This window comes from Notamacropus eugenii, chromosome 6, assembly GCF_028372415.1.
Source record: "Notamacropus eugenii isolate mMacEug1 chromosome 6, mMacEug1.pri_v2, whole genome shotgun sequence".
NCBI lineage: Eukaryota > Metazoa > Chordata > Mammalia > Diprotodontia > Macropodidae > Notamacropus > Notamacropus eugenii.
In genome coordinates, this window is record NC_092877.1 from 19846849 (window position 1) to 19865019 (window position 18171).

Genomic DNA, 18171 nt, shown 5'->3' on the forward strand with positions numbered 1-18171 from the left:
GAAATTGTAAGGGAGTCAATTTAGGTTTTATGTCAAGAAAAATTTCCTAACAATTACAGTTGTCCCAAAATAGAACGGGCATTCTCAAGAGATGGTCAGTTGCCCTTCACTGGAGATCTTTAAGTACAGGCAGGATCACTCCTTGTTGGGTATATGTTAGAATGGTTAGGGATTGAACTAGATGTCCCCAGAAGTCCCTTCCAAATCTAAAATTAGACCATTTTGTGAAGACTAAATGAATTAATTAGTGGTTGAACTGGATTTAGTTTAAGGGATAATCTAGAGTTTGAGTAGGGGTATGATATAGCCAGGCCCATACTTAGGAAGATCACTTTGATAGCTGAACAGAAGATGAACTGGAGTGGGTAGGGTTTTGAGACAGGGAGGCCATCTAGAAGACTGTATTGCAGTCGTCCTGATGGAAGAAGATAAGGACCTGCCCCAGAGTGGGGGCAGTATCAGCAGAGAGAAGCGGGAAGGGGAGAGCTGTGTGTGGAAAGATGTTGTGAAGGTAGAATTGACAGGACTTGGCAGTGAATTGGATGTAGAGGGAGGGAGGGATGGTTAATGGGAGAGTGAGGAGTTGAAGATGACATCTAGGTTTTAAGCCTCCATGACTAGGAGGATGTTGTTGTCCTCAGTGGTAACAGAGAAATTAGGAAGGGGGAGTGTTTTGGGAAAAACAATAAGTTCTATTCTGGACATGTTTAGGAGTAAAATAAAGTAAATAGATCTGACAGTCCCTGAATACATAGTTTATAGTCAAGCAAACATTAACCATGTCTGAAAATGTATTTCTGCATTTTAAGTTCATCTCTCTGTTTTTCTCTATAATATTATCATTATATAAATTATTCTATTTTTACTCACTTCACTATATGTCATCAATGTATAGAGGTCTTCCCAATGTCCCCTGACATTGTCCATCTCATGTTTTCTTATGGTCCAATATCACATTACATTAAAAAATAGTGTCAACTCATTTTAACCTTTATAAGCTTTATAATATAGTTTGAGGTCTGGTACTGATAGATCTTCCTTCTCTGTTTTTCATTATTATTCTTGCCTTTTTTTTGCTTCTATGAATTTCATTATTATTTTTTTCAGAAATTTGATTGATATAGTAAATTTATATACAAGTAGTAAGTAAATTTATTTAGGTTGTATTGTGATTTTTATCATATTGGCTCAACCTGTCTATGAGCAATTAATATTTTTCCAATTATTTGGGTTTGTCTTTACTTCTACAAATGATATTTTATAGTTTGATTCATGTAGTGTCTGTGTGAACCTTCACAGCTATGCTCCTAAATATTTTAAAGCTTACTTAATTATTTTTAATTAAACTTTTATTTCTAGCTCTTTTGCTAAGATTTGTTGTTTATATAGAGGAATGTTGATGGTTTATTTTCATTTATTATTTCGTACAACTTTGTTGAAGTTATCATTTCAAGGAATTCTTATTTGACGCTAGTTTTCTAAGTACACCATCATATCATTGACAAAAGTTTTTAATTTTTCTTTGCCTATGCTTATTCCTTCAATTTCTTTTTATTGTCTTATTGTTTAGCTGATGTTTCTATCACTAGATTATAAAGTAATGGTGATAGTAGACATCCTTCTTGTTGTTCAGTAGTTTTTCATTAGTGTCTGAGTCTTTGTTGCCCCATTTGGGGTTTTCTTGGCAAAGATACTGGAGTAGTTTGCCATTTCCTTTTCCAGCTCATTTTACAGCTGTGGAAACTGAGGCAAACAGAATTCAGTGACTTACCTAGCATCCCACAGCTAATAAATATCTGAAGCCAGATTTGAACTCAGGAAAGTGAGCTTTCCTGATGCCAGGCCCAGCACTCTATCCACTAACCTAGCCGCCCATCCTTGCTTTACCTTTGATCTTATTTGAAAGGCCTTTGGACTAAATTCTCCATTACCTATAATGTTTATTCTTGGATTCAGTGAGAAGATGGACAATAAACATATGTTCAGTGCCTGCTATGTGCCAGGCATTATATTAAATGCTGGGGATTTGAAAAAAAGCCAAAGACAGTCCCTGCTCCCAGAGCCTGCAGTCCGATGGAGGAAACAGCATGTAAATTCCTATGTATAAACAAGACACATGCAGGAGAAATTTGAAAAAATCAACAGACAGAAGGGCCTAACAATTAAAGAGGATTGGCAAGGCTTTCTCCTGAATACTGGGATGTGAAGGAAGCCAGAATAGCCAGGAAGTGGAGATGAAGAAGGAAAGAATTCCATGCATTGGAATTAAAAAAAGACCTGGAGTTGGGAGATTGAAGTGTTTTTTGTGAGAAATAGTAAGGAGGTCAATGTCATTGGATCAAAGAGTATGTGAAGGTGAATAAGGTAGCAGAAAACTGGGAAAGTGGCTGTGGGAGGGTCAGGTTGTAAAGAAATTCAAGGCTGAAAGATTTTATATTTGATCCTAAAGGTGATATGGAGCCATGTATTTTACTGTGGGATGGAGAGGTGACATGGTCATTTCAATTTAGCAAGATGATTTTGACAGCTAATTGGAAGATGGATTGGAGTGGGGAGAGATTTGAGGTAGAGAGGCCATGTAAAAAGCTGTTATTGCAATTGTTCAGATATTAAGTGAGGAGGGCCTGCACCAGAGTGGTGGCAGTGTCAAAGGAGAGAAAAGGTGATGGGGTGGGACAGGCAGGAGTATAGGAGAGAGGTTGTAAAGGTAAAATGGAGAGGACTTGGCAATGGATTGGATACAGAGATGTGGGAAGTACTAGATTGAGGAGTGAAGGATGACTCCTAGATTTTGAGCCTGTATGATTGGAAAGGTGGTGGTGCCCTTGGCAGTAAATAGAGAAGTTAGAGGGAAAGATACTGAGTTCAGTTTTGGATATGTTGAGTTTAAGATGTCAGTGGAATTCAATTCAAGATATCCAATAGGCAGTAAGAGGTATGAGACTGGGAGGTCAGAGCTGAATAATACATACATTCATTCCCATAATTTCTAGAGTTTTTAATAGAAACAAGTGTTGGATTTTATCAAAAGTCTATTCATATGTTTTTATTATTTATATAACAGAGTTTATTATATTGATGGTCTTTTTCAGTGCTGAACCTACATGGCATTCCTGCTAGAAATCTGGTCTGATGACAGTAGATAATATTTCCAATATATTGTTGTAGCCTACTTGATAAATATTTAGTTTTTCTCATCAATGTTCATTATGCACATTAGTCTGTAGTTTTCTTTCACTACTTTTTCTCTTCCTGTTTTAGGTATCAACATCATATTTATGTCATAGAGATTGGAAGGGTATTGCAAACAGTTTACGTAGTATTGGAACTAATTGTTCTTTCAGTATTTTATAGAAATCATTCATAAATCCATCTGACCCTTAGGGTTCTTAACCTGCTCATTGGGTGCTCATTTATGAATTGTTTAATTTCTTTTACTGATAGTGGATTATTTAATGGATTATTTCTTTCCTTTTCCATCTGGGTATTTTATGTTTTTATAACTATTTATATATTTCCTCTAAGATATTAGTTTTGTTAACACAGAATTGGGCAAAATGGTTTCTGATAATTTCTTGAATTTTCTATTCAGTTGCTGTAAGTTCCCCTTTTCATTTTTGAGATAAACAGTTTGGTTTTTTTCTTTGTTAAAAATTATATTGGTTTTCTATTTTGTTAGTTGTTTGGTTTTTGAAAAACCAGGTCCTAGGTTTTTTGTTGTTTTTTTTTTAATTTTTCAGTTCAGTGGTCTTTTTACTTTCAGTTTAATAAGTGTTGTCTTTAGTTTCCATAATTTCTACTCTCATTCAGTTGAGGAATTTTGATTTGTTCATGTTTTTCAATTGCATCCCTATTTTATTGATTTGTTCCTTTTCATTTTTATATTGATGAAATGACTGAGATAAATTTTTTCTCCAGAATTGCCTTAACTCCATAAGTTTTGATATTTTGTCTCATTATTGTCATGTTTTGAATGAAATGTTCTGTTTTTTCTATAATTTGGCTTTTGACCTGCTAGTTACTTAGAATTAAATTTAATCTCCAATTACTTTCTAATTCTTATTTATTTGATAAATATACTTTTTATTGCATTATGAACCACAAATGATATGTTTATTATGTCCATTCCTACTGTCTCATTATTTCTCTTGAAATTCTAGGTCTTTTGTTCTTCCAAATGACTTTGGTTGTTATTTTGGCATGATCCTTTTTTGGTTGAGGACATATTGGTTCTTTGTAATCACTGCTTCCTTTTCTAGATGCTCAGTAACCATCCCTTTAATAATAGGTTGTGACTTTTTTCCAAGAATCAAACTCAGCCTCATTGGTTCATAATTTGCATACTCTGTTCTCTTCCATTTTATTTGAAAATTTGCATTTCTTCCCAATTCCTCTTTCCATTTTCTTTTGTATATTACTACCATTGGCTCCACTTCCTTCAGTACTCAAGGATAGTTCATATGGGCTAGGTAACTTGAATTTAACATCGGGTGCTGGATACATTTTTTGTGATAGCTTTACCAAATTCATTATCACCTTCCTAGCAGCCATTTAGTCCAAAGACCATCCTCCTTGGCCAAGAAAACAGAAACAAAATAAGAACCCATCCTGTGCCTCTGCCCCTCAGTAGCGCCCTGCTTCTTCTTTGATTCACCTGTTTCTCCAGTAGAGGTAAAATAAAGAACTAAACCAACCCTTAAAGAGCTTTTCACTGTCTTTCACTTTCTTCATTGGCCTCAGTTCATTCTGGGCCTCAGTGTTCCTGATTGTTCTTCTTGTTGTACTGTGGCAGATGCCTGTCTTTAGCAGGGAGTTCTCTGTGCATCTATAGAAAGCTCAATGGACAACTCCCCACTTTTCTTCCTCACTAGAATTCTTTTGTCCACAGTTTTCCAGTTGGTATGCCATGGCAAACTCCCCGTGGTATTCCCTTATTTTTGATAACTGTTAAGGATGGGCCCCAATTTAACTTGGCCATTAGGAGGATGTCTGATTCTTCTATTCCATTGTCTACTCCACGAGCAGTTTTAAAATGGGACAGAATAAATAACCAGTTACACTGTACAGTATATTTTAAAGAATTCCAGGATCTTCCAAATGCCCTCATATCTTCCCTTATCCTCTTTAAGTGGTTTCTTTAATTTCCATTAAACCCTTTGAGTTAAGGCATTTTTTTCTAGGAGATTCTTGATTAAATATGCATTTGCTACTGAGGTGATTTAGTGGCATACAGGCTGAGTGTGATCAACTTGGGGGCAGAAATACCTGAGTTCAAATTCTGTCACAGACCCTTTTGAGCTTTGTGACTCTGTATAAATCATTTAGCTTGGCTGTCACAGTTTCCTCTTCTGTCAAATGAGAATGATAATATTACCTGTTTCACCATTGTTGTGGGGGTCAGATGTGATGCACAAGATACACATGGTATGTACACGGTTCTTTGCAAACCTAGAAACTATATATAAATGCTAGCTATTTTTATGGAATTCATAGCCCTAGATATAGAAGGTACCTCAAGGCCCATCTACTCTACCTCCTCCCCTTATTTTATAGTGAGCAATCTGAATACAGAATAGGTACTTTGGGTATAGAAATGAGGATGGATAGAACTAGGCCACTGCCAAGGGTTGGCAGGGGCACTTTCCAGTGTGGAATACTGAGTCATAAATAGGGCAACATTTAGGCCTCACCCTTGGCTGAAAAGAAATTGAAAAGACAGATTTAACAATCTTGTTGATAAATGTTAAATACCTAAAATGTACAGTGGAGTGTATTGGCTACAAAGCAGTATGAAACATGGAACCTGACCTCAGAGTTTAAAACTTGATTTTATGAAGGAGCTAGTAGGTCATCTGAGGGAGAGAACACATATAAAAAATAGATCAATATAAGACAGTGTATTATCAGTACCAATTTAAGTGTAATAGAGAGTAAATATTAAAAAGATGAACTAATAATAACTCATTCAGATATGTGTATATGAATACATGCATACATATACATGTCTACATGTATGTTCTTGTACCTATACACACACGCATAGATACAGAGCATGCGTGCACACTTTTCAATTTATAAAGTGCTTTCTTCACAATAGCGACAAATCTTGTGAAATTTTATAGATTGAGTTGGACCTTAAAACACCTTTTAGGGATGGCATGGTACTATATTCATGGGGAAAAGTCATTAGCATCTCCACTAGATTTAGTCTGTCAGGAGGCTCTTATTAAGCCTCTACCATGTGCTAGGTATTATACTAAGTGGTGGAGATACAAAGACAATAGCACAACAGTCCCTTCTCTTAAAAAACTTGTAGGGTAGGTAGCATATACATTCAAAGTCCCGTACAAGATGCATACAAAGTAAATAACCTCCTGGGAAAGGCACTAGCAACAAATTGTTCACATTAGAGGATCACACGAGATATCATTGAGAAGGTAGGTTAGGGCCATCCACATCGTGGAGTTTTGAATGCCAGGCTTTGATCCCAAAGGTATTGGCCTGATGACAGTGATGTTTTAGGACAGGCTGGTGGTAATGTGTAGCATGGATTGGAGCAAAGAAGCACATCGGTGGGGGATTGTTGTAGTCCAAACTGTAGCTTAGGCACAGGCAAAAAGGGAGGGACAGAGGTGAGAAACATTCCAAAGAATCAAGGAATGTGATGCCTTAATTTGGTATAGTGCTTTATGCTTTTCCAAATGCTTTCATATCCATTATTTCATTTGATCCCCTTGAACAACCACCTTATGAGTTGTTTGAGCAACTATGTAGCATATATAGTTGTAGTGTACTCTAGCATAGTATACTACATATCACCTGTATATGATATATGGAGCCTTATACTTTCCCAGATACTTTCATGTGTACTAAGATATGCTTTTTAAAAGTGTAGCATGTTGACAATGATTATTAAATCATTGATAATATAACTTTTAAAAATTTATTATCAGGCCAGTGGCGTTCGAGTCTGCATAGAACTATGCTTCGAAGTATTCTGGGGAAAACCTTTCGACTTCTTGGCTATACTCTTCAGTATGGCTGTATAGCTCATTGTGCCTTTGAATACGTTGGTGGTGTTGTCATGGTAAGTTTTGAATATTCAATAACAGTCACACTGATACACATTTAAGTTTTGATAAAAGATCTGTATTTATAGGCATTTGCTAGTTGGTCAAAACAAGCAGTTTGAAATGCAAAATTTTCTCAGATTCTGGGGTCAGATGAAGGTATGACTGTGTAATTTTGATTGATGTTAAAAAAAAAAAAGATTTTCTGTACTTAGTCCGATCCATTTGCATTTTATATCCGACAGGCATAAGGATCTCTTGCAAGAGGGCACACTTATCTCATCTAGAGGGATGTGTCCCTAATCCCCATAGTTTGCCTCAGTAACAATATAGATTGATCAAACATAATTTTTCTAACATTTTATGACCCAAAGAAGTCTACAGAGGAGTGTGCTTTTCACTCCCATTTCTGCAACATGCATTACTACCATTACTGACCAGTCACTCCTTTCAGATTTGTTCATCCATCCATCTTTATTACTTGATTCATTTTATGGAGCCATCTTCCCACTTCTAGGTAGGAGTCTTTTCCCAAATAGTTTAATACCTGACTCAGTACACTCTCCCCAATTGCTCCCCTTACACCTGAAAGACTGAATGAATTTTGGTATTGGTGTTCTCTTAAACATTCTGGTATCCTGGCTCCCATGATGGGAACTTTTACTTTACCTCAGCCACACATGAGGATGGTCTTACCTTTGTTCTTACCAACACTATAGCTGCTCTGCTTCTATGACACTGAATTTTAAAATTCTTTTGATCACAACCTCCCACTGCTTTGCTCCTAAACCCATTTCTCATCTTCACTATGACTGCCAGTCAGTCTGCCCCTCTCTCTCCTCTTGGTACATTAACTTTGCTCTGACCTCACTTGCCTCTTTTCATTATCTTGACTCCAAAGGTGACCATTTCAACACTGTACTAACTTCTACCCTTTAACCTCTGCCCTTTCTTCTTTTATCAGAAATGCTTTGCTAAATTGCTGTCCATAGGGATCACCATTAGATATTCATGTTCTTTCTTCCCACTCAGCTTCTGAAGAAAGTCATAAAACCATGCCAACTAGGTTCACCCCAGAATTCTACTATCTAATATCAACTGCCTGAAAGGAAACTATTCTTTCTGATTGACTACCATACTCTTCACTGAAGTTCTGGATCTCCTGTCTCTGAAAGTCTGCCACCATCCTCCTCCTCCTCAGCAGCAATTCTTGCTTCCTACTTTGTTGAGAAAACAAGCCACCCATTCTGATCTTCTTTTTCTCCTCTGTTCTGTACCTCAAATGACCTTGTCAGCATCCCCTAGTCTCTCCTTCTGTATTCGAGTTTTTTATGAAGAGTGGACCTTTCTTACAAAAGCTAGCTCCTCTTCTTGTTCTTTTGTAGTCCCATTTCCTTCCATTGTCCTGAATGTTTGTCCCTTCAGTATTCATCTGCAGTTCACAGTCTCTTTTATTTTAATGGTGTCTTTCCTCCTGCCTACAATCTGCCTAAGTCTCCTTTAAAAACATTCACTTAATCCTGCTATCCCCAGTCAGATTCCCTAAATGTTCACTTATATTTGTTACTTACATTGCCTCACTTTTTTACTCACTTTTTAACTCCTGTCAGTCTGGTGTCTACGCCTATGACTCAGCTGAACTGATCTCTCCAAGATTAGGAAGGCTGTCTTAATTGTTCTGCAGTCTTTTCTTAGCCCTCATTTCACTTGACCTCTCTGCAACTTTTGAGATTGTTGACCATCCTTTCTCCCAGATACTTTCTCCTCCCTTGACTTCCATGATACTGATCTCTCTGAGTTATCCTCCTGGTTTGTCTGTGTTCAGACTTCTGTGCAGAATCTTCTTCCCTGTTTCTGCCTGCTAAGTTTTGGTATCCTCCCAAATTCTGTTCTCAGTTCTTTTATTTTTTTTCTCTCCCCGTGGTCCTGTGAACTTTCACGAATCTAAACATCATCTATGCAGATGACTCTGACATCTGTATATACAACTTTATTCTCTTTTTCTTGAAACTTCAGGTCTTCATTACCAAATGTTTGTTGGAAAATTCTGATTGTAAGCGTCTCAAACTCTCCATTTCCAAACTTGGATTCATTATCTTAAGCCTCCAAACCTATCTTTGTTCAGACTTCCCCCTTTGCGTTGAGGGTAGCACTATTCTTCAGGCATCTAGAATAACACCCTTGGAATCATTCTCACCTTTTCCTTCTTCTTCACCCTTCTCCCCCATCACATCTGTTGCATGTTTTCTTCCCCTAGCCATAATCTTAGTTCATATTTTCAAAACCTCATCCACACCATTGCAATAGCCTTGAAATTGGCATTCTTACACCAAGCTCTCTCTTATGCAGTTCATCTTCCACACATTTGCCAAATTGATATTTCTAAAACATATGTCTAACCATGTATCTCTCTTATAAAAAATCCTCAGTGTCTCCATATTTCTTTTAGGATAAAAAATCCTTAGTCTGGCTTTTAAAACCCTTCATAATCTGTCTCTCATCTGCCTTTTCAGTCTTATTTCATATTATTCTCCATTACAGTCAAACTCGGTTATACCAGCTATTACTTGTACGTGATGTTCCATTTGCAGTCTCCCTCCCTTTAAGCAGGATGCCTTCCATGAGTGGAACAAACTCTTCTCACTTTTATCTTCCACTTCTTTGAGTCCCTTCCTTCAAAGCCCTGCTCAGGTACCACCTCCTACACAAGGCCTGGTCATTAGTGTTCTCTGCTTCTTGAAATTCCTTTTTGTATTTGTGTATTCTTCATGTTTACTTATCTCTTGGATAATCCAGCCCACAGATTGAGTCTACTTTCTGAGAAACTGCCAAGCTAAGTTCAGAGAAGCTCATCCTCTGTTGAATGGACTCTTTGTGATGAAGGTTTTGGCTATGGTAACCCAGGACAGAAAGAAAAGTATGAAATGGGCCTATGACCTTCCAGTGTTGCAGTCATGGTGGCTCTGTGTGTAGTAGAGAGCAGGGCAGACTGTTAAAAATCACCGAGGCTATAACTTAGTCATTAGTGTTCCATTCTTTGTCCAGTGGCCAATAAATGTTATATCTGAATGGAAGGATGATCTGCAGAAGCAAGTGAAGAATTGGTGTGCTCCAAAGCAGCAAGAAACACAATTTCATGGGACATTTGGTCATCTCGAGTTGGTAGTGCTCATGTAAGCATTTGCAAAAACACCACCATGAAAGTAATTGTAGCTTATGTACTAACATTTATTTCAAAGGAGAAAAAGGTAAAGAAACTCTGAGAAGAATTCCGAGACCTTCCACATGATATCAGCATATACTTTGAGAACTGGTGATTTTAATCCAGAAGTTCACCATCTCTGTGGTGTTGGTGCTTCGCCACCATTAATCACTACTTGGATCAACATGTTTTTGAAGACTAAAGTCTTTCAATATTGTTTTCCTCTACATTATTGTGGATAATGTAGATTATTTTCCTAGTTCTGCTTTAAGTCAGTATCAGTAGCTTTAAGTCTTGCCAGTGTCTCAGAATTCTTCATATTTGCACTTTCTTAATGGTGTAATAATTGAAGACTTTCTTCAAGAGAAGAATTGGAAGGCTCTGGGTAGTACCAGTTAACATCGTACAACAAAATGAAATTAATTAAATGTTAGCAAATGGGTAAAAACTCATTTTTGATGTAGGGATGATTCCCAAGTCAACTGTCTGTAGATAGAACCCTGACTTATTAGAACAAAGATAAAAATCAATGTAAAATTTAAAAAAGAATAAAAATAAAATTAAAAGATATGGTATGCAATCAAAACAACTACATCTTGACTTAAACAAGTTATTGACAATGAAAAATGGGATATGGATGGAATAAATGAGCATAGATAATAGAATATTTTCATAAAGGTTTTGCTGTTGTAAATCAATTTCTATAAAAAAGGAGACCAAAAGAGTGTTTTAGTCAACAAACACTGACCTACTTGCCAAGAAAAAAGATATGCCAACCTATGTTTCAGAATCTGATATCACTTGTAAAATCTTGTAGAGATCAGTGATAGACAATTGGAAACCGTTATTGCTTCTTAAAACAGAGAAAATCAGTAGAGGGCAAAACCAGTTTAAAGAAATTGTGGCGGGAGAAAAAAATAAACTTTCACCAAGGGCATTTATGTATAAAAATAGGGGACAATAAACCCTGGAAAAATGAAAAAGATGCACAAATTCTTGAAACAGTTTCTTCACTGTCAAGTACCGTGAAACAACTACAGGAAATTGGAAGCAGTTCTTTGTCCTAGTCTTGTGTGTGCTGGGCCTGAAGTCAGCAAGACCTGATTTCAAATGTGGCTTTATTACCAACTGTGTGATCCTTGGTTAGTCATTTCATCTCTGTTTGCCTCAATTTCCTCAACAGTAAAATGAAAATAATAGCAGCACCTACTTCCCAGGGTTGTTGTGAAGATTAAATGAGATAATGTTTATAAAGCTCTTAGCACAGGGCCAGGCACACGGTAGGCACTATGTAAATGCTTTTGCCTCTCCTGTCCTGACTATCCTTGGTGTTTGTCATCGCATTTCTGGATATGCCTATAGAATCATAAACGGCACCAGACAGAGGAAAGCTTCTGAATTGGACCAAGTGGTATGCGGAGGAGTTTTGTGCCAGAAATGACACCGTTGTGAGGGCACTGAGGGATCATTTTGCAAGTTACCTGAAGGAGGGGAAATTACAAAACAAATGGAAAAAAAACCTTAGATCTTATTAATCCTCCCTGCCCCCAAAAAGGGATCAAAAGAATGTCACCACTACTGACCTGTAGGTCTGTGTTCCCATTGATACAAAATTTTTGTGAGAATCACTGACATGTGCCTTCGGTGCATCTTCAGTGAGGGCGTTAGAAGCTTTTACCAACCTTTCTTAACTCTAGTGCCATTGTTTTATTTATTTGCTATTTGTCCTATAAAGGTCATTTGTATATATTTGTTTGTTGTCTTCCAACACTAGATTGTGAGCTCCTGTAGGGCAGGGATTGTCTGCCTCTTTTTATGTTTCCAGTGATTAGCACAATGCTTGGCACATAATAGGCACTTGGTAAATGTTGATTAGTGAGAAATCAATGGACTTTTTCAAGTGATGTTCTAAAGTAGACTGTACCTGGTCCTACAAGAAACTGAAAGATGTTGAGAATACAAAATCCCACTGTAGCTTATTGTTGATTATGTCCAAACATTTGATTTGATGGAGCAAAATAGCATCTTGAAGGCTTTCCTCCAACAAAGTGTCTCCTATGTAGACATCTAAAGTTATTCTATGATTCTGTGAAAGATATAGTACAAGCTTTTTGACAGTCTTCTGATCATTAATGTCTAGGGTGGCATAAAAGGAAGAGATGTATGCTCCCCCAGAATGTTGACCATTACAATGGAAGAGATCCAGCACAGAATTCCAGGTCAAAGAGGGATACTTTGTAGATGATGAAGTCCTTCTAATGTTCCTATTTGTGGATGACACCATGCTTGTTGCATTGAGTCGCAGGACAAAAACTGCAGGATGTCTCTAGGAAGAGCTCTGTATCCAGTCCAAAGCTTTTAGTACCAGGTGTGGGACACAGTTCAAGAATTTGACTTCCCCAATTACAAAGGAAAATCAAAGCAAATCATGTATGCCTTTGTCCACATTGACTTGCAATCAGATTGACACCTTAGGGGTCTTGTCCATTATTATCACATACCTAGGGTTCCTTCCAGTCCCCAGTCTATGATCCTGATCCTGTGTTCTTCAATACTACAGACTTATAGTAAGTTGAACCTAGAATGAGTAGGAGAGTCAAGCAGGCTATGCTCAGGCAATTATAAAGTTCTTTTAATTACCCCAATCATCTCCCAGAAACTAAGCTTTTCTTTTTAATACCAGTGTGCTTCCACTGTCACTACATGACTGGGAATCATAGAATACCCTAGCCTCAAAGAACTAAAAGTGAATCACACTAAAGGTAACATACTGGTCCCTGGCCAGAAGGAGCAGGCTGAAGCACATGACACACAGGGACCCATGAAGAACAGGAGTAAACAATGTTTTAAAATAAATATATGATGACAAAACAGAATGAGATTATCCTAGGCCAGGATGAAGACATCTTTTATATACTTCTGGTATCCTTGTGATATCAGGAGAAAGCATCCTGGGTAGCCCTTTGCAGTGAACTTGGGGCAGAATGTGGACATGGGTCATACAGTAGGGTAAACATGGATAAGTTTCATTTTTGATTAATTGAGAACATCCACCTTAGTGAGATCACAGACACATTTGAATGTTTTGAGTATATATGAGTTCATGAGTTTTGTTCCAGTAGAATATAAGATTCTTCAGGGCAAGGAAATGTTTTTTTTGTCTTTGTATCCTCATGGATCCAATTAGTTTCCAGTTTTTATAATACTCGACACATCTGTCCCCTTCTCTGTACTCATTCAGCTTCTACCCCAGCTCAGGACCTCTTTTCCTCTTGTCTGGTTTATTACAAGGCTTCTTAATTGATGTCCTTGGCTCAAGTCTCTTCCCTCTTCAATTTGTCCTCCACAGTGCTTCTTGAGGGGACATTGTCCAAGCACAGGTCTGGTCATGTCCTTCTCCTCCTCAGAAAACTCCACAGGCCTCCTATTTTTTCGAGGTTAAAATGTAGACTTATGCATGTAAAACCCTTCACAGTCTGGAGTATAGCTGCCTTCCAGGATGTTCTGTATTACTTACTTTACCTGCCAGAGTCCAGCCAAGCTGGCCTTCTTACTAACTGTTCCACATGACATTCTTTTCTTCTTCTGGCTCCCTACTTTTGCTCAGGTGTCTCCCAGCCATTCTCTCCTTTTGCCTCCAAAAATCTATCATTTTCATCCAAACCCAGAATGTGTGCCACTTCCTAGAGGAAACCTTTCCAAATCCCTCCAGCTATTGGTTTCCCTTCTGCAAATTACTTTGTATTTATTTCCCTGTAGAGGTTGTTTCCCCCAATAGAATGGAATCTTCTTGAGGTCAAGAACCATCATTTTCGTCTCTGTATCCCCAGTGGGAATATAGTATATAGTAAGTACTTAATAAATGTTTATTGAATTGAATTATAAGAATGTACCCAGTATGTTACCTTAAGAATTGTTTCAAAATAATAAAGAGCTAGAGCTTTTGGGTAGGGGAGTAAGGACTTCTTCAAAAGACTTTTTAAAAACTCATAACTTCTGTTAGAGAAATGTTTTCTGATTTTAAAATTATCTTTTTATAGTGCTCTGGACCATCAATGGAGCCTACAATCCAGAATTCTGACATTGTCTTCGCAGAAAATCTTAGCCGACATTTTTATGCTATCCAAAGGTAAGTTTCATTCATGGAATTTTGAAGTAAGAAATTTCTGAAGATGATAATAGGAGGAGGTGATATCCGAGAGCTCGTTTAGGCCTCCTTCATTCAGAGCAAAGGCCTCTTTTGTGCCGTCCCCAGCAAGAGCTTGTCTGGCTAATGCTTCACAAATTCTAGCAACAAGGAACTCACTCACCACTGAGCCAGCCCTTTCTATTGCTGTTTTTTGGAGGTAAAGTTCTTGTTTGTGGGGTAACATTTAAACCATTTTCCTTGAAAAGATACAGATTCCTTGTCCTGTAATTCTCATGGCCTTTTTTTACTTTCATGTTAGTGATTTACTTGAACTTTTTTTTTTTAGCAAGGGAATTTTAGTTCTTCATAGAATATGAGTATATAGTGTAGGCAGAGAATTCTGTTGTGTGATGATGGAATCATTATTGTATGTGTGAGTCCACACATACATGTATGTGTATTATATGTCATTTATATGTTGCATATGTGTTTATAAGTATATACACATATATGTACACAATTACTATTCTTTGTGTGTTCCCATTCTTTTTTCATCTGTGCAAGTCTTAACCAACCTTCAGCCTCCACCTCACACGCTACCTTTCCCATGACGCCACCTCATATTCCTCTGGTTTACATGGATCTCTCACTCATAATCTCCATAATGGAGGTGAAATGGTAACTCATTGACATATTGCTTTAAGATTAGCAAAGTGCTTGCTATACTCATTTGGTCCTCATGAATTTATGAAATAAATACTTCCATTATTATTATCCTCATTTTATAAAAGCTGAAAATCAAGACTGAGAAATGTAGTGATGTTTTCTCGATCACCCACGGCTGAAAAGTGAGGTACAATCCAGGCCCTGCACGTCTGACTTCAAGGCCCCACTTCATCCGCTGTCTCAGACACCCTTCAGGGTGATGATATCACTAGTTTTAATGACACACTACTGCCTTTGCCATCATTTGAGCACTTAACATTTTCTCTTTTATTATGCTTAAATATTTTTTCTCCTCTCATTCTCCTCAACAGGTTTGTATACTTCTTGGGGACAGGGAGTATGCTAGAGAATCCTTTAGTTTTAGGGCACATAGAAGACACTAAGTAAAGTTTTTAATTGACTTTAAATAGTGTTATTTATTTCTTCACTGAATGGAACTAAATATTAGATTGTCTTGCAAACAGACTTGGTCATTCAGACCAACTGAGACCATGGTCTGACTTCCTTGAAGTCAAGGTTGGTCCTTCTCATTATTCTCTCTATTCAGAGTCATAATACTATTCACTAGATAGTAGTGTGATTAATTTTACATTGTTAATTTTGAGAGGTTTATAGTGGGTTCTTTTTCCAAAGTTTAGTTCTTAAAGATTATTGTACATGTAGTATCTCCCAGAAGTGGGAGAAATAATAGATCTTAGAGCCCACAGGTGTAGGAAGTCCCAGTTATGCCTTTGCTACCACATTAATTAACAACTTCTGACTTTTAAACGTGAGACCACATCAATGTATTTGGGGTAGTTGAAAGAATATTGGGTTAGAAGTGAGAAGATCTGGAATCTAGTCCAAAATCTGCCATTTATTGGGCATTTGTCCTGGGAAAGTCATTTTTCCTCTGAGTCTCAGTTTTCTGATTGGCAAAATGAAAAAATAATATTTGCCTTCCTCCTAGGGTGGGGTTTATGAAGATCAAATGAGGACTGGGTGGTATAGTGGATAGAGCCCTGGACCTAGAGTCAGGAAGGCCTGACTTCAAACCTGGACTCAGATACTTACTAGCTGTATGGCCCCAGGCAAGTCACTTAATCACAGTCTGCCTCAGTTTCCTCAGTTCTAAAATAGGGATAAGAACAGCATCTACCTCCTATTTGTGAAGATCAAATGAAATAACAAACCTTCAAGGGCTCTATCAATGTTAGTGATTGTTACAATAGACTGTGAAGTACTGAGTCCATGAACATGTACTGGAGCATCATGTACAGGATGTGCTAGAATAGCATAGCCAACATTATGTGTATCTCATAAATAACATCTGGGAAACGTCTTGAAATTTTTCTTAATTTTTCCTTTCAGAGGTGACATTATAATTGCCAAAAGTCCAAGTGATCCTAAGTCAAATATTTGTAAAAGAGTAATTGGTTTGGAAGGAGATAAAGTTTTCACACACAGCCCATCAGATTACCTTAAAGGCCATAGTTATGTAAGTAATGCTCTCCTTTGTGTTATGGTTGATTAATAGAAAACAAACACACCTCAAAAAGGAAGTGGAACTTGAATGCTCATGTTATCTGCTCCTGAACTTGTTGGGAAGGCTTCTAGCTTGTCTCCATCTCAGATAACGCTTGCTGCTGGTTTTAGACAGGTACTACTTTTCACTTTAAGGAAAGCTCCATCAGTTCCTATATTCTCTAGTGTTTTGTTTCTTATAGGAATGAGTGTGGTTTTGTTTTTGTCAAAAGCTTTTTAAAAACTGCATCTTTTGAGATTATATGATTTCTGTTGGTTTTGTTATTGACATGTTCCCTTATGCTGATAGTTTTTCTAATATTGAACCAGCCCTGCATTTTTCGTGTAAATCCCACCAGGTCACAGTGTATGATCCTTGCCATTTGTTGATGTAACCTCCTTTCTTGTATTTTGTTTAAAATTTTTGCATCAATATTCATTAGGGGACTTGGTCTATTGTTCTTTCTCTGTCTTGGCTCTTCCTGGTTCAGCTATCAGCGCCCTGTTTATGCCATAAAGGGAATTTGACAGGGCTCCTTTTCTGCCTGTTTTTCCAGATAGTTTATATAGCATTGGAATGAATTGTTCTTTACATGTTTGGTCACATTCACTTGTGAATCCATAATTCGCATTCCCTAAGAAGTTTTAAGCTTGACTGTGATATGACTAATATGTTTTGTATCATTTAAATTTGAACAAGTACATTGATTATCTTATAAACAGAGTAATCACTCCCTTTCTGTCTCCTACTTATTTCTAATATTGGAAGGTAAGGGTAATGGCAGATATTACAATGCAAATGAAGGAAGGAGAAAGTGTCTTGTACATAATATAGTAAGTGCTCAAGAAATGTTGAATCAATGATGTGATCACTCATTATCTCTCTCCTCCAGCTGTCCATCATGCCAGCCATGGTACGTTAGAGAGAAGATAGAGAGTAGTGTCATTCACACATACTCACTCTAGCATGTAAGGCAGCTTACTACAGTAATAATATCTTAAACTCCTTTGGAGATTCAGATTTCTTCAGTTAGCTAGTCAAGATGCAATTATTAAGCCCTTATGTACCAGGCATTGTGCCAAGTGCTGAGGATCCAGTGAAAACAGTCCCTACTCTCAGGTAGCTTATCTACATTTTAAAGAAGACCACATGTCTGTAAGTAAGTACATACCAAGTCGATGGAAGGCAATCTTAGAGGGGAAGTGCTAGCACCTCAAAGTGGCCTCCTACAGAAGACTTTTGAGCTGATTCTGAAAGGAAGCCAGGGATTCAAAGAACTGGAGGTTGAGAGGGAGAGTACTCCAGGCCTGGTGACAGCCTGTACTATGGAATGGGTCTAGGAACTGGAACCTGTCATTTTGGGAACAGAGAGTAGGCCTGTTTGGGAAATAATGGATTAAAGAGTTAATGTCTTTCCCAACTAACTTTGGTCTTGTGAACATCTTCTGAGGTCAGTATTTTTATGGCTAGATTAATTTATCTTCATAATTATATTGAATTCTGACCCACATGAATGCCGCTTTGCCACTCAGCTGTCATC

At 37.5% G+C, this 18171-nt stretch overlaps 1 protein-coding gene across 6 annotated transcripts in view; it reads left to right on the forward strand.

Moving 5' to 3' along the window:
• IMMP1L (inner mitochondrial membrane peptidase subunit 1) overlaps positions 1–18171 on the forward strand; it is a 114238-nt gene that overhangs the window by 72212 nt on the left and 23855 nt on the right. For 4 of the 6 annotated variants that reach the window (XM_072619256.1, XM_072619257.1, XM_072619258.1 and 1 more), the window contains 3 exons: positions 6954–7087; positions 14313–14401; positions 16478–16604. In XM_072619256.1, the coding sequence (XP_072475357.1) occupies positions 6983–7087; positions 14313–14401; positions 16478–16604 (321 nt within the window). In that variant the 5' untranslated portion in view covers positions 6954–6982. The remainder of the gene's footprint in view (positions 1–6953; positions 7088–14312; positions 14402–16477; positions 16605–18171) is intronic. The other 2 variants (XM_072619260.1, XM_072619259.1) reach the window with 1 other exon arrangement.